Raw genomic sequence first — 20825 nt, forward strand, 5'->3', positions numbered from 1 at the left:
TATTATTTTTTACCTACGTGACTTTACCGAAAAAACCTAAGAGTATGAATCCTTGCAGTCACGAAAGCTTCAAATCTAGAGCACATTTGTTTCAAACAACAGACGTCACCTGATATCCCATATCTTTTGCAGGATTTATATCCGGTCGCATGGAGACAACATATTCTCGGCCACGTTTTATCGCGTCGCATTCCGCGTCGTATCCCTCCAGATTGGGCCCCATGACACGTCTCCGTGTGAACCCGTTTCGACGTTTTAATTGTCATTGCGTGGCGATCCGAAGGGCGAATGTGAATAGCTGGGAGAGAGGGCGGGGGGTGGGGACACACACACCGTGGACTGCGCATTCAAGTTCCCACCACCCACCATTAAACACAAATGTGTTAAACATTACAATTGCAGGGTACGGTAGTAATACATTATACAGGGTGCTTCAAAACAATGCTACTATTTATATGGGACTATCGTTTTTAATAGAAAAAACAACGGATAATACGCTGTAACGTGATAACAAATGTCATGTTATTGGCTTCAAAGTGTCTCCACTTAAATTTTGATTTGAAGCTTTCGTGACTGTAGGGATTCATATTCTTGGTTCTTTCGGTAAAGTCATGTAGAAGGGAAATAATAAAATAATACAAATATTCAACAATACAAATTCTCACGACGTTTCGACTGCAACACAAACAATCATCAGGTGTGAAATCCACAGCAAGAACATTTTTCAAAAATAAATTCAAATTTTCTTGCTGTGGATTTCACACCTGATGATGATTGCCTCTTGACCCAAGTGCGTGCAATCACCTTGGCCCAAATCAATCATGCTGGCCTGCTTTATGTTTACGTGACAAGCCCTACTAATTGGCTGTGTCGCGTTGTGGCGGGTTTAACGGCACATTTATATTTACACGAGCCTTTTGCACGTCCAAGGACGGGTGTATTTCAGTAAATCTGAAACTTGCAAGCGAAAAGCAGACCGCGACGTGATATATTCATTGCATCAATTCGTGTGCAATTTGTAAGGCCGCGGTGACACAGACTTATTTCATTTAAAGGTTATAATCCCATGTTCATCATGACGTCCTTTTTACTTCGATGTCTCAACAGCGTTACGGAGTTTGCGTGACGTGAGGGTTCTGCCTTTGTAGTGAGGGTTGTAAGTTGACGCCGAGGAGGGGGGAGGAGGCGCCTCATCCCCCCATGTGGAGTGACGTGACCCGCTAATTATTATGAATGGAGGGGAAGGGGGTGTTTATTTGGAAGACGTCATCTCTTCATAAGTATTCATGAGGGGGGCTGGCCGACGTGGAGTGACGTGACGCGCGGGACACACAGACATTCTTTGGGCCTCTGGGCCTGTGCTCGGAAAACCACGATTAACTTGTTTTATTTATTTCACGGTGCCTCTTGTCGCTCGCGTCCAGCTCCGACGACGAGGACCGCGTCTACAGCCTGGTCACGGACGTGGAGGGGGCGGCCGAGTCGGACCGCCATGTCTACTCGACGGGCGACGGCGACGGAAAAATCGTCCTGGCCCCACGGCCCGTCAGCAGCGGCGGCATCAAGGCCGGCTGGCTCGACAAGCAAGCGCCGCAGGGGTGAGGAGGGAGGGCAGGGCGGGGCCAGGTAGGGGGTTCCTTCCCGGGCCACCGACGGAGTTGCGGAGTTTGCAACCCATTCCGCTCGTTGTCGCGGAGGGTTCGCGGTTCCAAATCCGGCGGCCGTGCTGATTTAGCGCTGCGGCGGTGTGTGTCGACCATAGTGATGCCACGCGGTGTCTGTTTCATCTCGTGGTGGATGCTAAAGATCCCCCTGGCATTGTTCGCAAGGGCAGGGCATTGTGTGCCAGTGTCAGGGGTGCCAAAATTCGAAACTTGCCCCGCAAATTACTCAATTGGGACGATACACAGCTGCAATCATAGTCCCCTTCCTTATAAATGAGACTCATCCTGGTCTCTTGAGTTCTCACGTTGTTAAAGAAATAAACTTGAACTTGACTCTAGGGTTCTCTAGAAGGCCCAAGCATCATCTTGAGCAAGAAATTGCAGGGCTGCCCTCTTCTGGGATTGAGCTCACGACAGCCACGGCGAATGCTGGCGATGTGAGCACTCGCAAGCGAAAAACGAACCAAGCTCAAAGTCGCCACGCAATTTGTGAGGACCGAACAAAAAATGACCTCGTGGGTTTTTGGTTTTGTTTACGGCGTAAAAGGGGGCAAGGGAAGGTGGCGAAAGAAGGAAGCGGCGTTGCAATGGTCCATCGCACTCTGCCACGAACCTGGAAACCCGAGTTCAATTCTCGTGTAAACGTGTCCATGCTTTTTCTCGCCCTCACGGTTTTTTCCAGGCCGTACCTTTTCCAGAAGCGCTGGGTGAAGAGTGATGGCCGCTACCTTTACTACTACTCTAACGACAAGGTATCTGGCGGTCGGCGGGGGTGGTGGTGCGGTGTTGTAGTGGTTAGCGGCACTGCGCTGTGACCCCAGCTGCTTACCCGCGTTCGATTCCCATCGGTGGAGAGTGCCATCTGGACCGTTTCCTCGTCACTGAGCCGGGCCGACTAGCCGGCGTAAAAGTCCAAAGATTGATTTCATTAATGATTTGTTGGAACTTCGTTGGCAGTTTTGAACAAGCAGAATTTCCAATAAAAACTCAACACATTCAACTGTACCGCGACCTTGAATGTAAAAAAAATATTTGTAAGTCCGCGATTTGACCGAAATCCTTCTATTTAGTTGATTAAATCGATTTTATTGTTTCTTTGTCATTGGTGATGCGGTTAATTTCATGAACTAATCATATTATTCGATTGAAACCTGGTTTAAATCAGGTTGGGGCACCACGAAGGCGAGATGTTTACTCCCTTGCCTGGTATACCGGAGGTTGTGGGTTCAATCCCGACCCTGACGCCTGTATATTTGTAGTTTGCGTGTCTCTCTCCCCGTGGTCGCGTGGATTTTTCTCTGGATCCTCCGATTTTTTCCTCCACATTTGTAATCGACTTGCGCTCAGAGTATTTGGCTGCTATACATTTTCTCGTCATGATAAGCCACTTCGTTGAGCTGTCATTTGTAGCCAGGTTGCTTCTGTAAAAGAGCTATATAGCTCAGTTGGGCGATACCTGGTAAAAAAAAAAATTGCGATACAAATAGTAATGACAAGGTGGGTGAACCCCAGATTTAAACCCAGGATCATCGCGTCATTAACCTTTGACCCCACCCCCCGAGCCGCCCGTTCTCCTCTTACCGGGGTTTTGGTGTCCGACTCTTCCTCCCCGTTCCTCCCGGTTACCTCCCCACGTCCCACACCACAGGAGGTGTACTCCAAGGGCGTCTTGCCTCTGTCCGCCGTCCAGGAGGTCCTCGCTCAGACAGGAGGAGACGCCAAATTCGAGGTGGTGACACAGACCAGGGCCTTCGTGTTCCGCGCCGACTCGGAGGGTGAGTGGTTTTTAAACATTCTGGTAGAGCCCTTGCACTGGGCTTCTTCGCAAGGAGCCGCTAACGTAGATAAAAAGAGACCTCTCCGTTGCAAGAGATCTCAGCAAGAGTTAAACTAAACCTAAAACTAAACTATTTTTATTTTACCAGGTATGGCCCACTGAGCTTTTCATCAGCAGGTGGTAATGTATAGCAGCCAAATCCCTCAACGTGTGATGTTGATTCTAAGTGTGGAGGGAAAAACCGGAGGACCTGGAGAAAAAGCCACGCGACCACGGGGAGAACATGCAAACTCTAAATATACAAGCATCAGGGTTGGGATCGAACTCACGACCTCCTGTAAACCAGGCGAGGGAGATAACAGCTCGCCACCAATGGCAACGCCTGGCCAGCTGGTTTCTTTTGAAGAAACTGGAAGAAATAACTCACCTTACATTGTAACGGTTTCCAGCTAGGGTTGAACGGGTTTCAAGTATTAACTCTGTTGGTAATGGGGAGGGCGGGGGGGAGGCGGGACATGGTAAGTCAATATGAGTTCACCTCTCATGAGAAAGTTGTCTTGCTATCATAATCAACGTTTTTGGGTTTAGATCGCGTTATTTATAAATGTGTCGTAACCCTCCACCACCCGACACGGCCAATCAGTAAAAAAGTGTCACGTTGACAAAAGACAAATAGTTCACTGCTTTAGCCCACCGGTGTGTTGAAGCGTGAAACCACAACATTTACAATTTGAGTACGACGTTTCGCTGGTAATTGCATCCAGCATCATCGGGCGAATTGCGAATTGCCCGATGATGCTGGATGCAATTACCAGCGAAACGTCGTACTCAAATTGTAAATGTTGTGGTTTCACGCTTCAACACACCGGTGGGCTAAAGCAGTGAACTATTTGTCTTTTGTCAACGTGACACTTTTTTACTGATTGGCCGTGTCGGGTGGTGGAGGGTTACGACACATTTATTTTTTTTATTTTATTATTTCCCTTCTACGTGACTTTACCGAAAGAACCAAGAAGACGAATCCCTGCAGTCACGAAAGCTTTAAATCGAAATTTAGCCTGCCATTAGCGACGTCAAAAAAAACCGACGCTTTCCACCACAGCCAGCGTCTCACCCCCCATCACCCCCACCGTGCATTTCGCGGCGTGCAGTGGAGCGCGCCGGCTGGGTGTCGGCCCTGCGCGAGGCCGTCCAGGCCCAGCGGTCCCCCGAAGGCGGCGTGGCCTCCATGCTGCACAGCGCCGGAGTCATCCCCGGGGAGGCCCTGTGGGGGGAACAGGAGAAGCGCGGGACCCTGGAGCTGCGCGGCAAGGCCAAGCTCTACGTCGTTGGCTGCTCCGACCGCCTGTGGCTCTTCAAGAGCGAGCAGGTTGTTTTATGTGTGTGCGTGTCTGTAAACTTCTTTCGCACAGTACATAGCCAACCGTGCTAATCGGAAGGTGCAAGGGACAGGACAACAAACTAAAACACAAAGTTTTAAAGAAATTAGTTTGCAATCGAGATTTTAAAATGGATAGCTCCCAGTGGCTTTCTAATCTCGGAAGGGAGAGCGTTCCAGACGGCCGCATCCAAAAGTACACGATGCGGTGAGCTAGCCAAAAGTCGCTGCGAGGGTGACCGGAGTTTGCGTAATGATTTATGTTCCCTTACGAGATCAGCAAGGTATTGTGGATAATTTGTAGCAAGCACTTTGTAAACGTCCATTTCAAGCATTCCTTCGTTACTCACAAACTTTTTCGATCCCGCGATTTTGGCTGATTCCGGTATCTAAACTCTGCTCGACCACTGCATCGAGAGAGAGAAAAACAGCAATGAGAGAGAATGAGATGCAAGAAAGTGATGAGATAAAGTGATTGGATAAAGTGGTGATGTGCAGCATCATCCCAATTGAACGTAAGCTTATTTATGAAATATTTTAGATTTACTTTACATTTATTTGTATTTACTTTACGTGTATGAAAAGCAATGTAGATATTTTTGTTTTATGATATTTTTTATGTATTTAGTAGCTTATTAATGTATTTATTTACGGTAATTAATTTCATAGGCCAATATCATTATCCGCAAAAAAAATCTGTTCACGGACATCTCCGGAACGTATTCCTCACAAATACCGAGGGAATACTATACATCGTTGAGCGTGATCACAGGGTGTCCGAGAAAGGGTCGGTAACTCACCGTTAGACAGCAAAAGCTCTGTTATCCCGCATCCGTGGGGGAATGGAGGGTGCCGGTTAATCAAACATGGCGGTTGTCTGAGAGGTGTAGTTATGGTTCATCAAGCACATAAGACTTTTAAAGAATGAAACTACGCCTACATTTTAACTTCGATAAAATGAACAACATACTCTTTTACAGAGGTACTCACCAGTCAGTTGTAGAGCATTCTAAGCTGATTGTAGAGAAGCAGTGGGGCAATAGGTGTGCCTTGCCAGCCTTCATAGGTGCTCACCACCAGCACTTGCCCCCAGCAGTTTGTTGAAGGCTACACGGGGGATCTTTATCTTTGTTTGTGTGTGCATGTGTTCTTTTATTCATTCAGGACTTCCGCACCTCGTTGGGTATCACCTGCATTGAGATGAACGTGGCAAACGTGAGGGCGGTGGAGAAGAAGGGCATTGATCTCACGACGGCGTTTAGAACATTCAGGTAGAGGCCTTGCACTGGGGCCCCTTTGTAAGGAGCCCATAACGTAGAATACAGAGGACCTCCCGTTCCAAGAGATCTCAGCAAGAGTTAAATGTTGCACACTCTAAATGAAGGACGTGGGCAGGTGCTCCAAATCGAGGGCAAACACATTTATTGTGGTCAATCTGTAAAATGCAACAGCACGTGTGTCACACACAGCAATCCTCAACCGAGTCGCCATTAACCACGTGTACTGGTGTACAAGTCCGGCTAATCAATAACAGTTTCTCTTAAATCCAATTCTACTACTGTTAAACCATCTTTGTCTTTGACAATAACCTTTGCACATCACTATTCGAATATTACTTTAATCCCAAGCTGTATGTCTATCTATACCATCCTTATATCGGTATCTTACACCCATTACTTGTACTGTATGTATGTGTACAGTATACGTACTGTGCTTGTCACCATTGTACAACTTACTAGTGTACATGTGTTCTATTCTCAATAGCATTGCAAGTAGTCATACTGTGGGTGCATGGGCATGGTTATAGAATAAACAGTATTAGGGTTAGAGAATTGCAAGTATTAACTACAGTACATCATCCTTGACAGTGCAGACAGTGCTCAAACTCCTCCTATTGAATATATCACAAACTAACAATTCAAAGCCAAGCTTGAAGTCTAGAACAAGTCTAGAACATTTCTATAACGATCAAAAACAACCTTTCGGTCCTTTCCCTGTATGATGCAACATCACATGTGTCACGCACAGCAATCCTCAACCGAGTCGCCATTAACCACGTGAATGGTGTACCAGTCCGGTTAATCAATAACCCTGCCAGCCACCAACAGGCCCAACTCAGTTAACTTATGCTGGTGTCCACAAGTGTATTGATGTCCTGCACAGCACATTAGGACTTTCACAAAACCACACTTTCTTTCCTTGCTGCACGAGGACATATTTAAGAGTGGTCCATTCCTAATGTGCCACATAAACTAAAACTAAACTAACTTTTCTTTTACAATGTCAGGGCCCACTGAGCTATACGACTCTTTTTCAGAAGCGACCAGGATGTCACAAATGATAGCTCGACAAAGTGGCGTATCGTGTTGACAATTTAAATAAAATAACTTTGCTAGATGTGGAGGGAAAAACCGGAGGACCCGGAGAAAAATCCACACGACCACGGGGGGGAGAGATGGCACGCAAACTCCAAACTTACAAGAGTCCGGGTCGGGATCGAACCCACGACCTGCATATCAGACAGGGGAGTTCACATCTCTCAGGCCCTCCCTCTGGCACAAGGTGTTACACTTTTAGAATTGTAACTATCCTTTTGGTATATTTGCTATTTTTTTTACGTTGTGCACTCTAAAATATACGTAGTTGTTTGTTTGTTTAATGAGTCAAGAAGTATCTAAGTGGGGCGCCACAATGGTGAGATGTTTACTACCTTTCCTGGTATGCAGGAGGTCGCGGGTTTGATCCCGAACCTGACTCCTGCTGTATATTTGGAGTTTGCGTGTCTCGCTCTCCCCATGTTCACGTGGATATTTCTCCGGGTCCTCCGGTTTAACCCTCCACATTTAGAAACATGTGTTTCGAGAATTTGGTCCACTTGATAAGCCACTTCGTTGAGCTATCATTTGTGGCCAGGTCGCTTCTGAAAAAGAGCTATATAGCGCAGCGGGCCTTACCTAGTAAAAGAAAAAAAGTTCAATAATAATATACTTTTTAATGTGGTTACGCTCCAGTTTCCTGGGTGAAAAGTGGTGGAGCTTTGTCCTCTCCAAATCCTGGCCCACCCTGACTCAGAGACTCGAATGAATAAACAAATCAAAACAAATGTGGACATCCAAAGTTGCACTTGCTGCGTCAGCACAAAGCTTTTGATTACCGCGGTGGCGATATGCTTTCTCCCTTGCCTGTTACGCAGGAATTCGTGGGTTTGAACCCGAACCCTGTCAATGCCTGTTGTTGTATATTTGGAGTTCACGTGTTCTCGCTTCTCGGATTTTTCTCCGGGTTCCTCCAGTGTTGCCCAACCCCTCCGCAGTTGGAAACAACATGCCTTTAGATGATTTGGCTACAACTATAAATTTTCACATGTCATGATCAGGCACTTCAATGAGCTGTCATGTGCAGCCAGGTCGCCTCTGAAATAATAAAATAGATGACTTTAGATTTAGTTTAGCTCATGCCATGATTCTGAAAGCGTGATGGAAATATATACATGTGCAGCTGCTTGTCAATCCACTGTAGAATCACGGTCTCTCCCCTGCCCCCCATAGTTTGCAGGTCATGGGGGTAATGTGACCATACTTCGCATTGCTGACTAGCAGAGGTGGGACAAAGTCATTGTTATGCAAGTCCAAGTCGAGTCGCAAGTCATCAAATTCATGACTCGAGTCTGACTCGAGTCCAAGTCACATGACTCGAGTCCACATCTCATAGGTGGGACAAAGTCATTGTTATGCAAGTCCAAGTCGAGTCGCAAGTCATCAAAATCATGACTCGAGTCTGACTCGAGTCCAAGTCACATGACTCGAGTCCACACCTCTGCTGACTAGTGCGCGTTGCTGCAAATGGGCAGCGTCGATGTCATTACTTTACAAGTACAGCACAACAATGGTTGCTGTGCTGTCCTCTGCTGTGCACGTGGTGGTGGCCTATCGAAGCACGATGTCGGCTCAACCCTGCAAGAGCTTCCGAGATCCGATGCAAATCGCGCGCCCTCCTGGTGATTTGCTCACGGGCCGGCAGCACGAATGGAAAATAATTGTAAGCGGGAAAAAAAACAGTTGGTGAAAATCGTGCTTGCCACGTGGATTACGTAACACTTTCCAACGTGCGTTTGGTCTTCTTGAAGAATTTCGCGATGAGTAGCTGTCGGGGGGGGGGGGGAGGGGGAAACGCTTGTTTACAAACATTTTTGCTCTGGTTTTTTGCTCTGGTTTTGTGTCTGCAAGTAACGGTAACTCCTTGGTCACCGTAGCCGGTGTTCAATCGGGTCAGTCCGTAATGACGGCACAATTCTACATGGACGTTTTCGCTCACATTGCATAATCTTTCTTAGCGTTGAACAAATTATTTGCTGGCGCACAAGCACCGACAACGACAACAAACCTCGACACGCTCGTCGATAACAACACCGCCCAACGAACATGTTGCGTTTCCAAAAGTTACAGTTTCCTCGCCCGTTACTCACGGACGGACGAACGGACGAACGGAATGCACGTATGGCTTCCAACCGGAGCTGGAAAGTTTTCAAAGCGTCGGCTCCCTTTCCGCGGGAGGCAAGCGCGGTCGACCGGCGTTCGAGGGTGTCGCGCGATTTGTGCCGTCGCAGCTTCGTGGCGGAGAACGAGCGCGAGCGCGACGAGTGGCTCGAGACGATGCAGGACGCGATCGCCACCTCGCTCTCCCACTCCGACGTCGCCGAGCAGATCTGGGCCAACGAGCACAACCGCCGCTGCGCCGACTGCGGCGCCGCCTGGCCCGACTGGGCCTCCGTCAACCTCTGCGTCGTCATCTGCAAGCGCTGCGCCGGTAACTGACCGGCAACAGAGAGCCGAGGGCATTGACAGCGCTGGCGGCAGTTGCGGCAGCGCTGCGTTTCGAACCCGGCGACCTCGGGTTCGATTCTCGCTCGCGGCACCAACACCGGTGACGGTTATCTGAACCGGTCCTGGACCTCCCCTAGGTCGACTCGGCCTCAAATGGGTCCCTGGTGCGATGTGTAAACGTCGCCGCGGTGGAGACTCACCCCTCGTGTGCCGTGCCGGCCTTGATAGGCACTGCTCGCTCACAGCACTTGCCCCAACAGTCTGTTACAGACTACACCGGGGTCATCTTTTTGGTGGGTAGGGAGGGCTCGTTTCACAGTGGGAAGTTTTTTCAAAATTATTTGGTGACTGCTCCGCCGGCGAGCCGATTTGCCTTCACCTCGGCGACGGTGCGTGGAGCCGCACAGCTCATTCCCCGTCGGGTTTTGTTTTCCCGTGCGCACCATCTCCAGGCGAGCACCGAAATTTGGGGCAGACGGTGTCCAAAGTGCGCAGCCTCAAGATGGACAAGAACATCTGGACCAAGAACCTCATCGAGGTCGGTCTGCGGTGGAGAGGACCGGAGCGTGCGTTCTCGTGGACGAAAATAAATAAATAAATAGATGCTACTCAGGGTTGACCTCTCGATTTTTAACCCCCGCGGGGCCGGATGGTTTTCCGGGGGGGACCGTCGCGTCCGAACGGACGAGCGGCGACGGCGACGTGCTGGCCCGCGTCGAGTTCCATCCTGGTCGCGTCTCGGTGGTAATTTGTAATTTGTCGCAACCACCCCCCCCCCCCCCCCTACGTGTTCCCTCGGCCTCCTAAAATCCTCGTCGGGGGGTTCGGTGACTCGTTGCCGCCGTGTCGGCGAACACAGATCGTCTGCGCCACGAACCCGGCACGCCCGTGGGCGAGTTCGGTTCCCGCTCACGGTCAACACCCAGTGACAATAATTATCTGAACTGGTCCTGGGCCTCCCTTAGGTCGACAAATGGTGCGTGTGTAAAAAAAATCATCGCCACTGCGTGAGACAAAGGCGGCCGGGCGTAGTTGCCGGCCACCCCACCCGCCTCGCGTGCCGTGCCGGCCTTCATAGGTGCTCGCTGACAGCGCTCGGCCCCAACAGTCTGTTAATGGCTGCACGTGGGTTGTTGATCTTCGCGTGACGAGGCAGCTCTTCCAGGAGCTGGGGAACGCCCAGGTGAACAAGTTCTGGGCGGCGTCGGTGCCGCCGAGCGAGGCCGTGGACCCGAGCTCGGAGGCCGAGCGGCGCCGCGAGTACGTCTTCTCCAAGTACCGCGAGGGCCGCTACCGCTGCTACCACCCGTGCTTCGGCAACGAGAGCGAGCTCAACCAGGTGAGCATGGCGGCGGCGGCGCTCGGTCGAGCCGAGCGGCGAGTCGACGTGCGCACGGTGAGCGTCCATGAGACTCGCGCTCGTGGTGGTCGTAATCCAGGCACTGGTGGGGCGAGGGCTGGTGAACGGCCACACGAATGCTGCGGAATGAAATTCCCTTCCCCGTGCGTATGTGTGTATGTTAAACGTAGCCAATTGTGCGAATCGGAGGTGGCGATTAGCTTTGTCATAAGTCTTTGCCTTCCCATGGGCGTCGAAGAGGAGGAGGTACCATACCCCTGGCTTGCCAGCAGAAGGCAGTTACAGCTGAAATGTGCAGTCCACCTGCGTCTGTATGAATGGGATCGAGCGTTTCCCCCTCACACACGTGGGGTTTTCTCCGGGTGCTGCGGATTCCGCCCACACTCATTCGCTGGCTGGTCACATCTTCTTGTATAGAGGACCGCAGAGCTTGGGCATTCGTCAGCGTCGGCTCACCGTGCGGCTGCCTTCCCGCTTGTTCCTGGCACCTTTGAGTCATTCTCTCTCAATCTAGGAGTGAGCGAATACCGCGTGTCTTACAAGTCAGAACTTATTCTATGAGCTCGTGGACAGACGAGCCGAGACGGATTGCAGTCGCATCATGGCCATCCTTGAGCAATTGCAACTGCTTTGGGACGAAATTTTTATTTAAAGCTTTCGTGACTGCAGTGATTCATATTCTTGGTTCTTTCGGTAAAGTCACGTAGAAGGGAAATAATAAAATAATACAAATATAAAACAATAACAATTCTCACGACGTTTTGACTGCAACACAAGCAATCATCATCAGGTGTGAAATCCACAAAATCCCTTCTAATGTGACTTTACCGAAAGAACCAAGAATATGCTTTGGGACGGTTTAATCCAGCACCATGGCACTCACTCACTCACCCGCTCATCCTACCACACTGACCCTCAACTACTCACTCGCCCCTCTAACCGCATTGGCACCCACCCACGCAGACCACTCGCCCGTTCCCCCACCCAACCAAACCACATCGGCACTCGCACGCGAGCGCGTTCACCTCATTGGCACTCTCCCAGCCACCCGCCCACACGCTCAGTTCTTCCACCTGACCGCTTTGGGCCCACTGACTCATTCCCCCCCCCCACTCCTCTTCCCCCCGGTCCAGGCGCTGTGCAGGGCGGTGGTGACCCCCAATATGCTGGAGTCGCTGGCGCTCGTGTTCTGCGGAGCGAGCGTGCTGTGCTGTGCGGGCGAGCCGGACGGCGCCACGCCGCTGCAGCTGGCACAGCGAGCGGGACAGCGCCTGCAGACCGAGCTCCTGCTGCAGAACCGCAACTCGAGTGCGTGGCCACTCGGCGCGGGACGTAGCGCTACTGGCCACGCCATCGAGAATTGGCCAAATCAAGCGCGAAAACCACATTTTGTCGCGCTTGATTGTGTAGCGTGTGTGTGCGGCGTTATTTCAGTAGCGTAGCGGTTAGCGCGCCGCGCTAGCAACCCGACGACCCGAGTTGGCCAACGCCAGTAAGGCGGTCGGGCGTGGTGCTGGCCACCCACCCCATCGTGTACCGTGCCAGCCTTCATAGGTGCTGCTCACGAACAGCACTTGCCCCAAGAGTCTGTTAAGGCTATATGGGGGATCTTTGTCTTGGGAATTATTGGTGACCGGGCTGAGAACATCAACTCCCTACGCTTGAGGATTCTGGTCTTCATCACGGGTGACTGAAACCCGGATTCGAACCCAGATTACACTGGTCAACAAAAAAAAAAATTCTGGCCTGGACTTTTGCAGCTGTTTTAGACTAATTTCAGGGTGCTGATTCCAAATCTGATCTCAGATTTGCTCTATCACATCTCATTTTTATATATCGGCATACCCCATTTTCATTGATTTTACCCGAAATTAACTCTATCACTTATGATTGCAAGTTGTCAGTGACTGCTTTATTGTTAACATATGGTGCTGTATTTTTAGGATAGTGTGTTTACAATATCATTTTATGTAGATATCCACATTTATTTAATATTTTTCTTCCACAGTTTTTATTGAAAATTCAATTTTTTGTATCTCAAAAACCTGATGTGATAGACAAAAACTGATTTGGAATCAGCACCCCAAAATTACCTTATAGCCGTTGGAATACCTTATGCCAGAAAAAGTGTCTGACCAGTGTAATTAGTGTGGTGCCAGCTCAGCAGTCCTCTGCATTCTTGAGCCGTGTGGCCACGGAAATCGGACACAAAGACATATACGTGCAGCCACTTATTGTTCACTCCGCTACTGGATGAGAACACCCCCCCCCCCGACACACAGTGCACATCTTGGAGGTTTTTAGGCTGGACCCCACCATGCTGGTCAGTGCGGGTTGGCAAAGGTGGGGCAGCATGGACATGTGAACGCCCCCATGGTGTCGCCTGTTCGCACCGCGGTACACTGATGGCGCTGTTGAGCCTCGTAAATGCTGGTCCCCCCGCGTGTGGATTCGCACCGGAGTTAGTCCATGGTCCACCCGGTATCGTATCCTCACAAACCCTGCCAGATGCCACGAATGGAAAGTTACAATAAATCTCCGGTGTGCGACTGTGGTCATCAAGGACAGAGAGCGTACAACGTCTAACGACGCAATGCCCCGATCCACAAAATACGAAGGGGACGTCACAGCGATGTTACACCACTCCGCTGCTCTTGGCGCGGTTATCCGGCTTGGAATGTGAAATTGCAATCATTGCTCTGCGTCGACATCATCTGCCGTACGACAAGAAAAGAAAAAAAAACCGGAGTTAGTTACATGCTCCGCTCACACACCCCCCCCTCCCCCCGCCGCCTCCGGTGTTCTGTCCGCGACCGCAGCGATACCCGGAGCCACGGTGCCGCCCTCGTCACCGGCCATCGTCTCGGGCTACCTCTACAAAACGGCCTCCACGACCAAGGTCCTGGTTGACCGCAAGCCCAAGGAAGGTGAGGACGCTCTGAACTAAAAAAAAGAGACACCCCGAGCTCGCTCCGCCGCCGCCGCTTTGTGTCGTTTGGGGGGCCCACGCCGCAGCAGCTTCTCCCGCCGGCGCGGTAACATCGCCGGGTGACTGAACGCTTGAATCCTTTTGGCTGTGTGGTCACGGTGCGGGCGGGGGTGTGGGTGCGTTTTAGATTTCTGCCGTCGCTGGTGCGTGCTGGAGAACGGAGCGCTCAGCTACTACGAGTCGGAGCGCAGCGCGACGGCGAGCGGCCGCGTCGAGCTGCAGGACCTGGTCAGCTTGGCCGTGAGCGGGGCCCACTCGCACAACGCGCACGGGTGAGGAGGGATGGACGGGAGGGGAGGGAGGGGAGGGGGGCGGAGCAGGAACGTGCCGAGTTCCACGCTGGGAAAAGACAGGGCATGGCAAGAGCGGCCCTCGAAGGATGCGTCACCTGTGTAGCAGGAGGCAACGACTCGGAGCCGCACAGTGGAGAACGGGTTCTTGATTTATGCAACGGCTTTGGGATCTAAAGAGAAGGAAGAAAGCGATGGGAGCGTTTGTGACGACCCTATTGACCTACATCCCTCCCGTTGACACATCCCCTGTCCCCCTTGCCAGGATGGAGCACACCTTTGAGATCTGCACCAAAAATGAGAAGCTCTTCCTGTTTGGGTCGGACTGCGCCACCACGCACAGGGAGTGGGTCCTCGGCCTCCTCAAGGTGCGGCCCCCTCCCCGTGCCGCTCGCTCCTCGTCCGCCGGCGTTCTCGGCCCAGTTCGATGGGGAGTGCAAAATGTAGAAAATGTAGCACGCTGTTAAAAAAATTAACCCGTAAAAACAAAGTTTTTCACTATAAATCCTTTATATGCGTGGCATCGGTTTTATTTTATTATTCATTTCTGTTTTTCTTGAGTAGGAGTTTCATTTTCATCACATTGGTATTTTTAATTAAATATGAAAAAAAAAATTCCTAAAAATTGGAAAATTTTTGAAAAATTTTTTCACGAAAATAAATTGTCACGCACAACAAGTCTGTGTGCAAAATGTCAGCTCGATTGGATCACGGGAAGTGGGTTAAAATACGACCGAAAGATTTGCACGGTCGTAAGCGCGCAAGCAAGTGAACTTAATATAAAGGATTTTTAAAAAGTACAAATTGCAAAAGTACATTAATTCCTGCCGATTTCCCAACACTAAATGCAAGTTCTTGTATTCAGATGTTTTATCATTATACAATTGTTATATGATTGAAAGCGACCAATTGGTGCCATGTGTCCATGGTGCAGTGCTAATTTCTATGCGTGACGTCATCGACTTAATAGTAACCGATCGTGAAATGCTGCCAAATCCGTTTTTACTTCTGAGCGCGATGCGATCGACGATGTACGTGCCAGAGGTTCGCGGTACGATCATCAACACGATGACGACAATGATCCGCACCCCAGCCCCCACACCCTCCCCTTGTTTTTTCTCCTTTTCCTTCCCTTCCCCTAAAGAAACTCCACTCCCCCCCCCCCCCCACACCCCGATCGTTGTCCCTACGTTTAGTAAGGATAGTGAGGTCCATCCTTCTCCAGTTTCCCTTGCCCCCGTGAGCACCGTGCCTCAGGTTTTTGTCCACAAAATATCTATACACGCCGTCTCTTTTTCTTTTTTGTCGCTCGCATTCTGGACCGAGCGCTTTTGTAAAAAAATGTAAAAGATAGATATTTAAAAAATACAACGACGACGATCGTGCTGACGACGACGCTGCCGCTGACGATTGAGACGGCGATTACGACGACGGTAACCACGACGACGACTCGAAACGAACGGCACTTCTCTATCGCCGCAGGCCCTGCCGTGGCCCGGCGCCGAGGCCCTCTGCCGCCGCGGTTTCGACCGAGTGGGCCCCCTCTTGTGCCGCGACGGCCGAAGCCAGATCCGCTGGCGGCCGGCCGTGTTCGCGCTGCACGGCGCCTTCCTGCGCTTCCGCGCGGTCGTCGCGACGCCGGCCGCCGCGATCGCCCAGGCCGACGCGGCATCCCACAGGCAGTCGTCCGGGGTGCTGGGCCGAGCGTCGCCCTCGCAGGAGGGATTCTACGAGGTTGCCGAAGACGGCGGCGCAGACGACGGCGACTTCGGCGACTACGGCGACGGTGGCGGTGGCGAGGACGGCGGGGGCGGCGGCGACGGTGATGACCTCGAGGGCACCGAGGTGGTGGTCAACCTGCAGAAGCTCCAGGAGATCTGTACGTGAGAGGTCCCTCCCCTCGTGCGTCGAGCCAGCCGGAGGTTTTGTTTGCCGGGGGGAGGAGGGGGGCGTGGATGGGACCGGGATTCAAAAGGTTGAATTTTAGTCTCATGCAGGAGGTTGCCGGGCCTACTGGGGTTACAACCCGGGCGGCTGCGAGTTATTTCAGTGGGTTCTCGGATGTAGTGGGCCGATGGTCTTGGTATCAGTGACTTGCACAAACAAATCATCACGTTGGATTTGGGTGCGCACTTAACATTGCTATCATTTCAGCTCTGAGAGTTAAGAACAGTTGGTTTTGTTTGTCACGCAGTGAGCGTTAGTCTGCGGCGCAGGGCGGGTGGGTAAGTGCTGCTCCCGGCCAAAGGTCACTTGCTGGGGATCTCAGAAGTAGTTCTACGATATTCTTTGGGTCTTTCGGTAAAGCCTCAGCAGCTCTCCTGCTATATTTTTCACCTGATGACGATTGCTTGTGTTGCGATCAAAACGTCGTGATATTGTTGTTATTATTTTATTGTTTTTATTATTTTTCGATCTACGTGGCTTTACCGAAAGACCCAAAGAATATGAATTCCTGCAGTCACGAAAGCTTTAAGTCTAGTTCTACAATATCCATTTCCGTGGGCCACTCTCCAACGTGAATGGTCACCACTGCTCCACGAGCAGTCGGGGCAGAGAAACACATTGACAACAACAACAATAACATTTCCCGATGGTTGTAAAACAGGAAGCTGGGTTGTGTGGTTAGTTGAGTGGCACAAGCTGCTGCGTCCGATGATGGCAATGCAGCACACCCCTCGCTGCAATAGAACACGGCCAGCTTGTTCCTCGTGAGTCTGCGAGACTCGTGTTGGTGGTCATTGACGGGCTTCTGTGTCCATCGGCAGCTGTACGAATGTCGGACCACGTCATCGACAAGTACGAGACGCTCATCCTGGTGGAGAAACGAAGGTACAAGCCCCGCAAGACAAATGTGACCACGCACGGCGGCAAGGCACGCACGGTACAAGGCTGCTGCGGTGCCAGCACCACCCCACCAAAGATTTGTGCCACATGCAGGTGGCACCTCCCTCAGGCGGTGTGCCCGAGGCACCTGCCCCACCCGCCCCACCGGCCCCAACCGCCCTGCCCCTTCTAGCCCCCCAACACACCCCACTAGCCCCACCCGCCCCACTAGCCCCACCCACCCCAACCGCCCTGCCCCCTCCACCCCCCAACACACCCCACTAGCCCCACCCGCCCTGCCCCCTCCACCCCCCCAACACCCCCACTAGCCCCACCCGCCCCACCCGCCCCACCGGCCCCACCCGCCCCAACTGCCCGGCTCCCTCCACCCACCCAACACACCCCACTAGCCCCCACCCTCCCTGCCCCCTCCACCCGCCCAACAAACCTCGTCACCCCCCGCTGCCCCCCCGCACCCCCCACCGGTCGCAGGATGCTGTACGTGCAGAGCGACACGCGGCTCAACTTCGCCGCCTGGCGCCTGGCGCTGGAGAACGTGGCGCGGGGAGGGGGCCGCCTGCTGGCCGAGCAGCAGCTGCTGGAGGGAGACGTCCCCGTGGTGCTGGGCCGCTGCATGGAGTACATCACGCAGTACGGTGCGGCCCCCACGTGCTCGCACCGCCGCCACGCGCCGTGCACCTTGCCCGCGATAGAGGGGGGTCAATTCCAACCCGGACGGCCTGCTGTGTATTTGGAAGTCTGGACGTTCTCCCCTGAGTCGCGGCTACATTGTCAGCGTGTGACGTTTGGCTGCTGCTGCTGCGAATGTCCACGTGGCGATGAGCCGCTTCGTTGAGCAATCATTTGTGATGGCCGGGTCGCTTCTGAAAAGAGATCTACGTAGCTCGGTGGGCCTCGCCTGCTAAAATACCAAATAGCGTCGTTGAAATAGCCGAGTACACGTTTTTCGAACTTGCCAGCCTCTCATACGCCGGATGCGCGTGCACCTGATTTGCGTCGTGGCCTGCTGTTCCTTCGCGCGGCCGGCTACGGTACGGCGCGCAAGAAGTCTCAAACGCGTCCGCGCGCGCCGCGTTCTCCAGGGCTCACGTCGGAGGGCATCTACCGCAAGAGTGGCACCAACTCGCGCACGCACGCGCTCCTCGCCGAGTTCTGGCGGGACGCGCGCGCCGTGCGTCTCCGCGAGGGCGAGCACTCGGTGGACGACGTCGCCAACGTCCTCAAGCGCTTCCTGCGCGAGCTGCAGGACGGCGCCGTGCCGGCCGGCGCTCGCCTCGCGTGGACACGAGCCGCCGCGGGTCGGTTGGCCAACACTCCCCCCCCCCCCCACAGGCACCGCCGCCCCCCCCCCCCCTCGCAGTAGCCCAGCACCTCCCTCTCTCGGCCCTCTCTGTCGCTCCGATTTCCAATCTGTTGCTCTCTGGCCCTGATTTTTGGTTGCATCTTCGCCGTTACGGTGTTTCGTGTGTTCGCGCTTATTTCGTCGTTTTATTCGAGCCGGCTCACTTGTGCAAACGAGCGCGCGAGGCGGCGGGCGAAGTCCCTCCGACTTCGGCGGCGAGTTCTGTGCACGCGCCACGCAAACCGTCCGCCCTCCCCGTAGATCCAATTGAGAACCTCTCTCCCGGTCTCCGCTGGTCACGCCAAATAAGCTCGGACATGAGACACTTTCTGCTTCTCTCCCCCCCTGTGTGTCTCGATCTCGTCCGTGATCCTTGTTGCGTCTCCATCTCTCTCTCCCTCCCTTGTCTCTTCCTCTTTTGCAATCACTCTCTCTCTCTCTGCACCTCCCCCTCTCCATGTGTCTCTCTTCCTGCCTCGTTCCTCCGCACTTCCCAATCTCTCTCTTTACGCCTCTCTGTCTCCTCTCTCTGTCTCTCTCCGTCTCTCTCTCCCTGCCTTGTGCCACCCTTGCTCGATCTCCACGCCTCTCTCCCTGCCTCTCGTGCTGTATCTCAACAATTCTTTGCATCCCACCCCCTGCCTCTCTCTCTCTCTCTGCATCGTAACATCTCTCTGCATCCCAACCCTCTCCCCCCTTCTCCCAGCCTCTCTCACTCCCTACCTCTCCTTCACTTTGAATCTCTCTCTATATTTCCCCATGCTTTTTCTTTCTCGCACTCCTTTCCTCTCACTTTATCGCCCTTCTCTTATCCTCACCTCTTGCTCTCCCGGCTTCTGCTTTACCACGCACCTCTCTCTATTTGTCCCTGCCTCTCTTCCCACTCTTTCCCTGCCTCTCTCCCTGCCTTTCTCTGTTCTTCTGAATTTCTCTTCCTTCCTCTCGGTTCTCTCATCTCTCTCTCCTCTCTCCCCCTGACCTCTTGCTCCCGCTCTCCCGCTCTCCCCATCCCAAGAGCGTGAGCCTCTTGAAAACGAATCCCGAGACTCCGTGAGACGGTCATGGCTAAATAATAACACCGTTGCCGTTGCGGTACATTTAATGATGGCTGTGTTTTTTTATATTTTTGTGTACAAAAACGCGAACGTTTTTTTGTCACGTGCGCAGACATTCGAGACGATGGGGAACGCCTGCAGAGGTACAAGGAACTCGTGAAGGAGCTGCCGCACGTGAACCGCGCCACCCTTGCGGCTCTCATCGAACACCTCTACTGGTGAGAGGCAACTAGCAACACTGGGACATCTCCCCCCCACCCCCCCACTGCCCCGCAATCAGTGGTACAGTCCAATGTCTTTCAGTCTTTCAGTGTCACACGCATTGGCTTCTAAGTGCCGGACTGGACCATTAGCTAATAATGAGCGAGTATTGTTCGTGTGCGGAAAAAAGACGGAATTGTGTTTTTGTTTGTGACAAGTAAAAAAAATTGTGTCACTTCTTTTTGCTCCTGATTTTATCGCGATGGTGCTCTCGGCTTCGTAGCTGCGAGATGAGAGTGTCCGTCCGGAACTTTCGCAGAGCGGTGCAACTGCCCCCTGGTTCGAAAATGGCCTGCAGAAGCAGATTTCACAGAACTACTTCTGGGATCGCCTGAGCGAACATATTTATGCACAAACTATCGGACAACTTTGGCCGCTATGTTTGTCACGTGAAAGTCAAAACTTGGAATTTATTCAGCCTAAGTTAAAATATCATATAATTATTATTATGGGTTTATTTGATGGTATTTTTTTTGCTTTAAACAGATCCCCATTGAAAATGATAACTTATTGGCCAATGGGTTTGACCTGTGCCTAAATAAACCTCAATAAATCCTCACTTAAATCAACCTGCTACTCTTGAAAATCTCCGTTTAGTCATGGATGGCTGAATTCCAGATTCAAAATTCAAAACCGATGCGCTGATCCTTAGATTATAATAGTGTCTTACACTCGTGATGCAAGCCTCAAATTAACGTGTGAATCGTCGTTTTTCAAACGAGACGAGAATGCTTTACTTCGTCTAAGGAAGTTTCCAAAACTGCACAAACCAAAACTTTTTCCAAAACTGCACAAACCGGACTGAACAAACAAGAAACCAAAAAAACAAACCTGTCAATTTAACACGTAGGCTTTCGCGACCAATATTATTCATAATCAACGTTTTTGGGTTTAGATCGCGTTATTTTCTGGCGAATTGCCCGATGATGCTGGATGCAATTACCAGCGAAACGTCGTACTCAAATTGTAAATGTTGTGGTTTCGCGCTTCAACACACCGGTGGGCTAATGCAGTGAACTAATTTGTCTTTGTCAACGTG

General features: G+C 51.9%; 1 protein-coding gene across 4 annotated transcripts in view; it reads left to right on the plus strand.

Moving 5' to 3' along the window:
- LOC144722700 (arf-GAP with Rho-GAP domain, ANK repeat and PH domain-containing protein 1-like) overlaps positions 1-20825 on the plus strand; it is a 76955-nt gene that overhangs the window by 40615 nt on the left and 15515 nt on the right. For all 4 annotated transcript variants that reach the window (XM_078601021.1, XM_078601022.1, XM_078601023.1 and 1 more), the window contains exons 8-24: positions 1425-1598; positions 2347-2416; positions 3313-3439; positions 4593-4810; positions 5984-6090; positions 9426-9625; positions 10095-10180; positions 10799-10981; positions 12136-12310; positions 13822-13929; positions 14119-14263; positions 14547-14649; positions 15764-16160; positions 17050-17113; positions 17600-17763; positions 18211-18426; positions 19638-19743. In XM_078601021.1, coding sequence (XP_078457147.1) covers positions 1425-1598; positions 2347-2416; positions 3313-3439; positions 4593-4810; positions 5984-6090; positions 9426-9625; positions 10095-10180; positions 10799-10981; positions 12136-12310; positions 13822-13929; positions 14119-14263; positions 14547-14649; positions 15764-16160; positions 17050-17113; positions 17600-17763; positions 18211-18426; positions 19638-19743 — 2643 coding nt within the window. The remainder of the gene's footprint in view (positions 1-1424; positions 1599-2346; positions 2417-3312; positions 3440-4592; positions 4811-5983; positions 6091-9425; positions 9626-10094; positions 10181-10798; positions 10982-12135; positions 12311-13821; positions 13930-14118; positions 14264-14546; positions 14650-15763; positions 16161-17049; positions 17114-17599; positions 17764-18210; positions 18427-19637; positions 19744-20825) is intronic.

Source organism: Lampetra planeri, chromosome 15 (assembly GCF_965212315.1).
Source record: "Lampetra planeri chromosome 15, kcLamPlan1.2.h2, whole genome shotgun sequence".
Classification (NCBI taxonomy): Eukaryota; Metazoa; Chordata; class Hyperoartia; order Petromyzontiformes; family Petromyzontidae; genus Lampetra; species Lampetra planeri.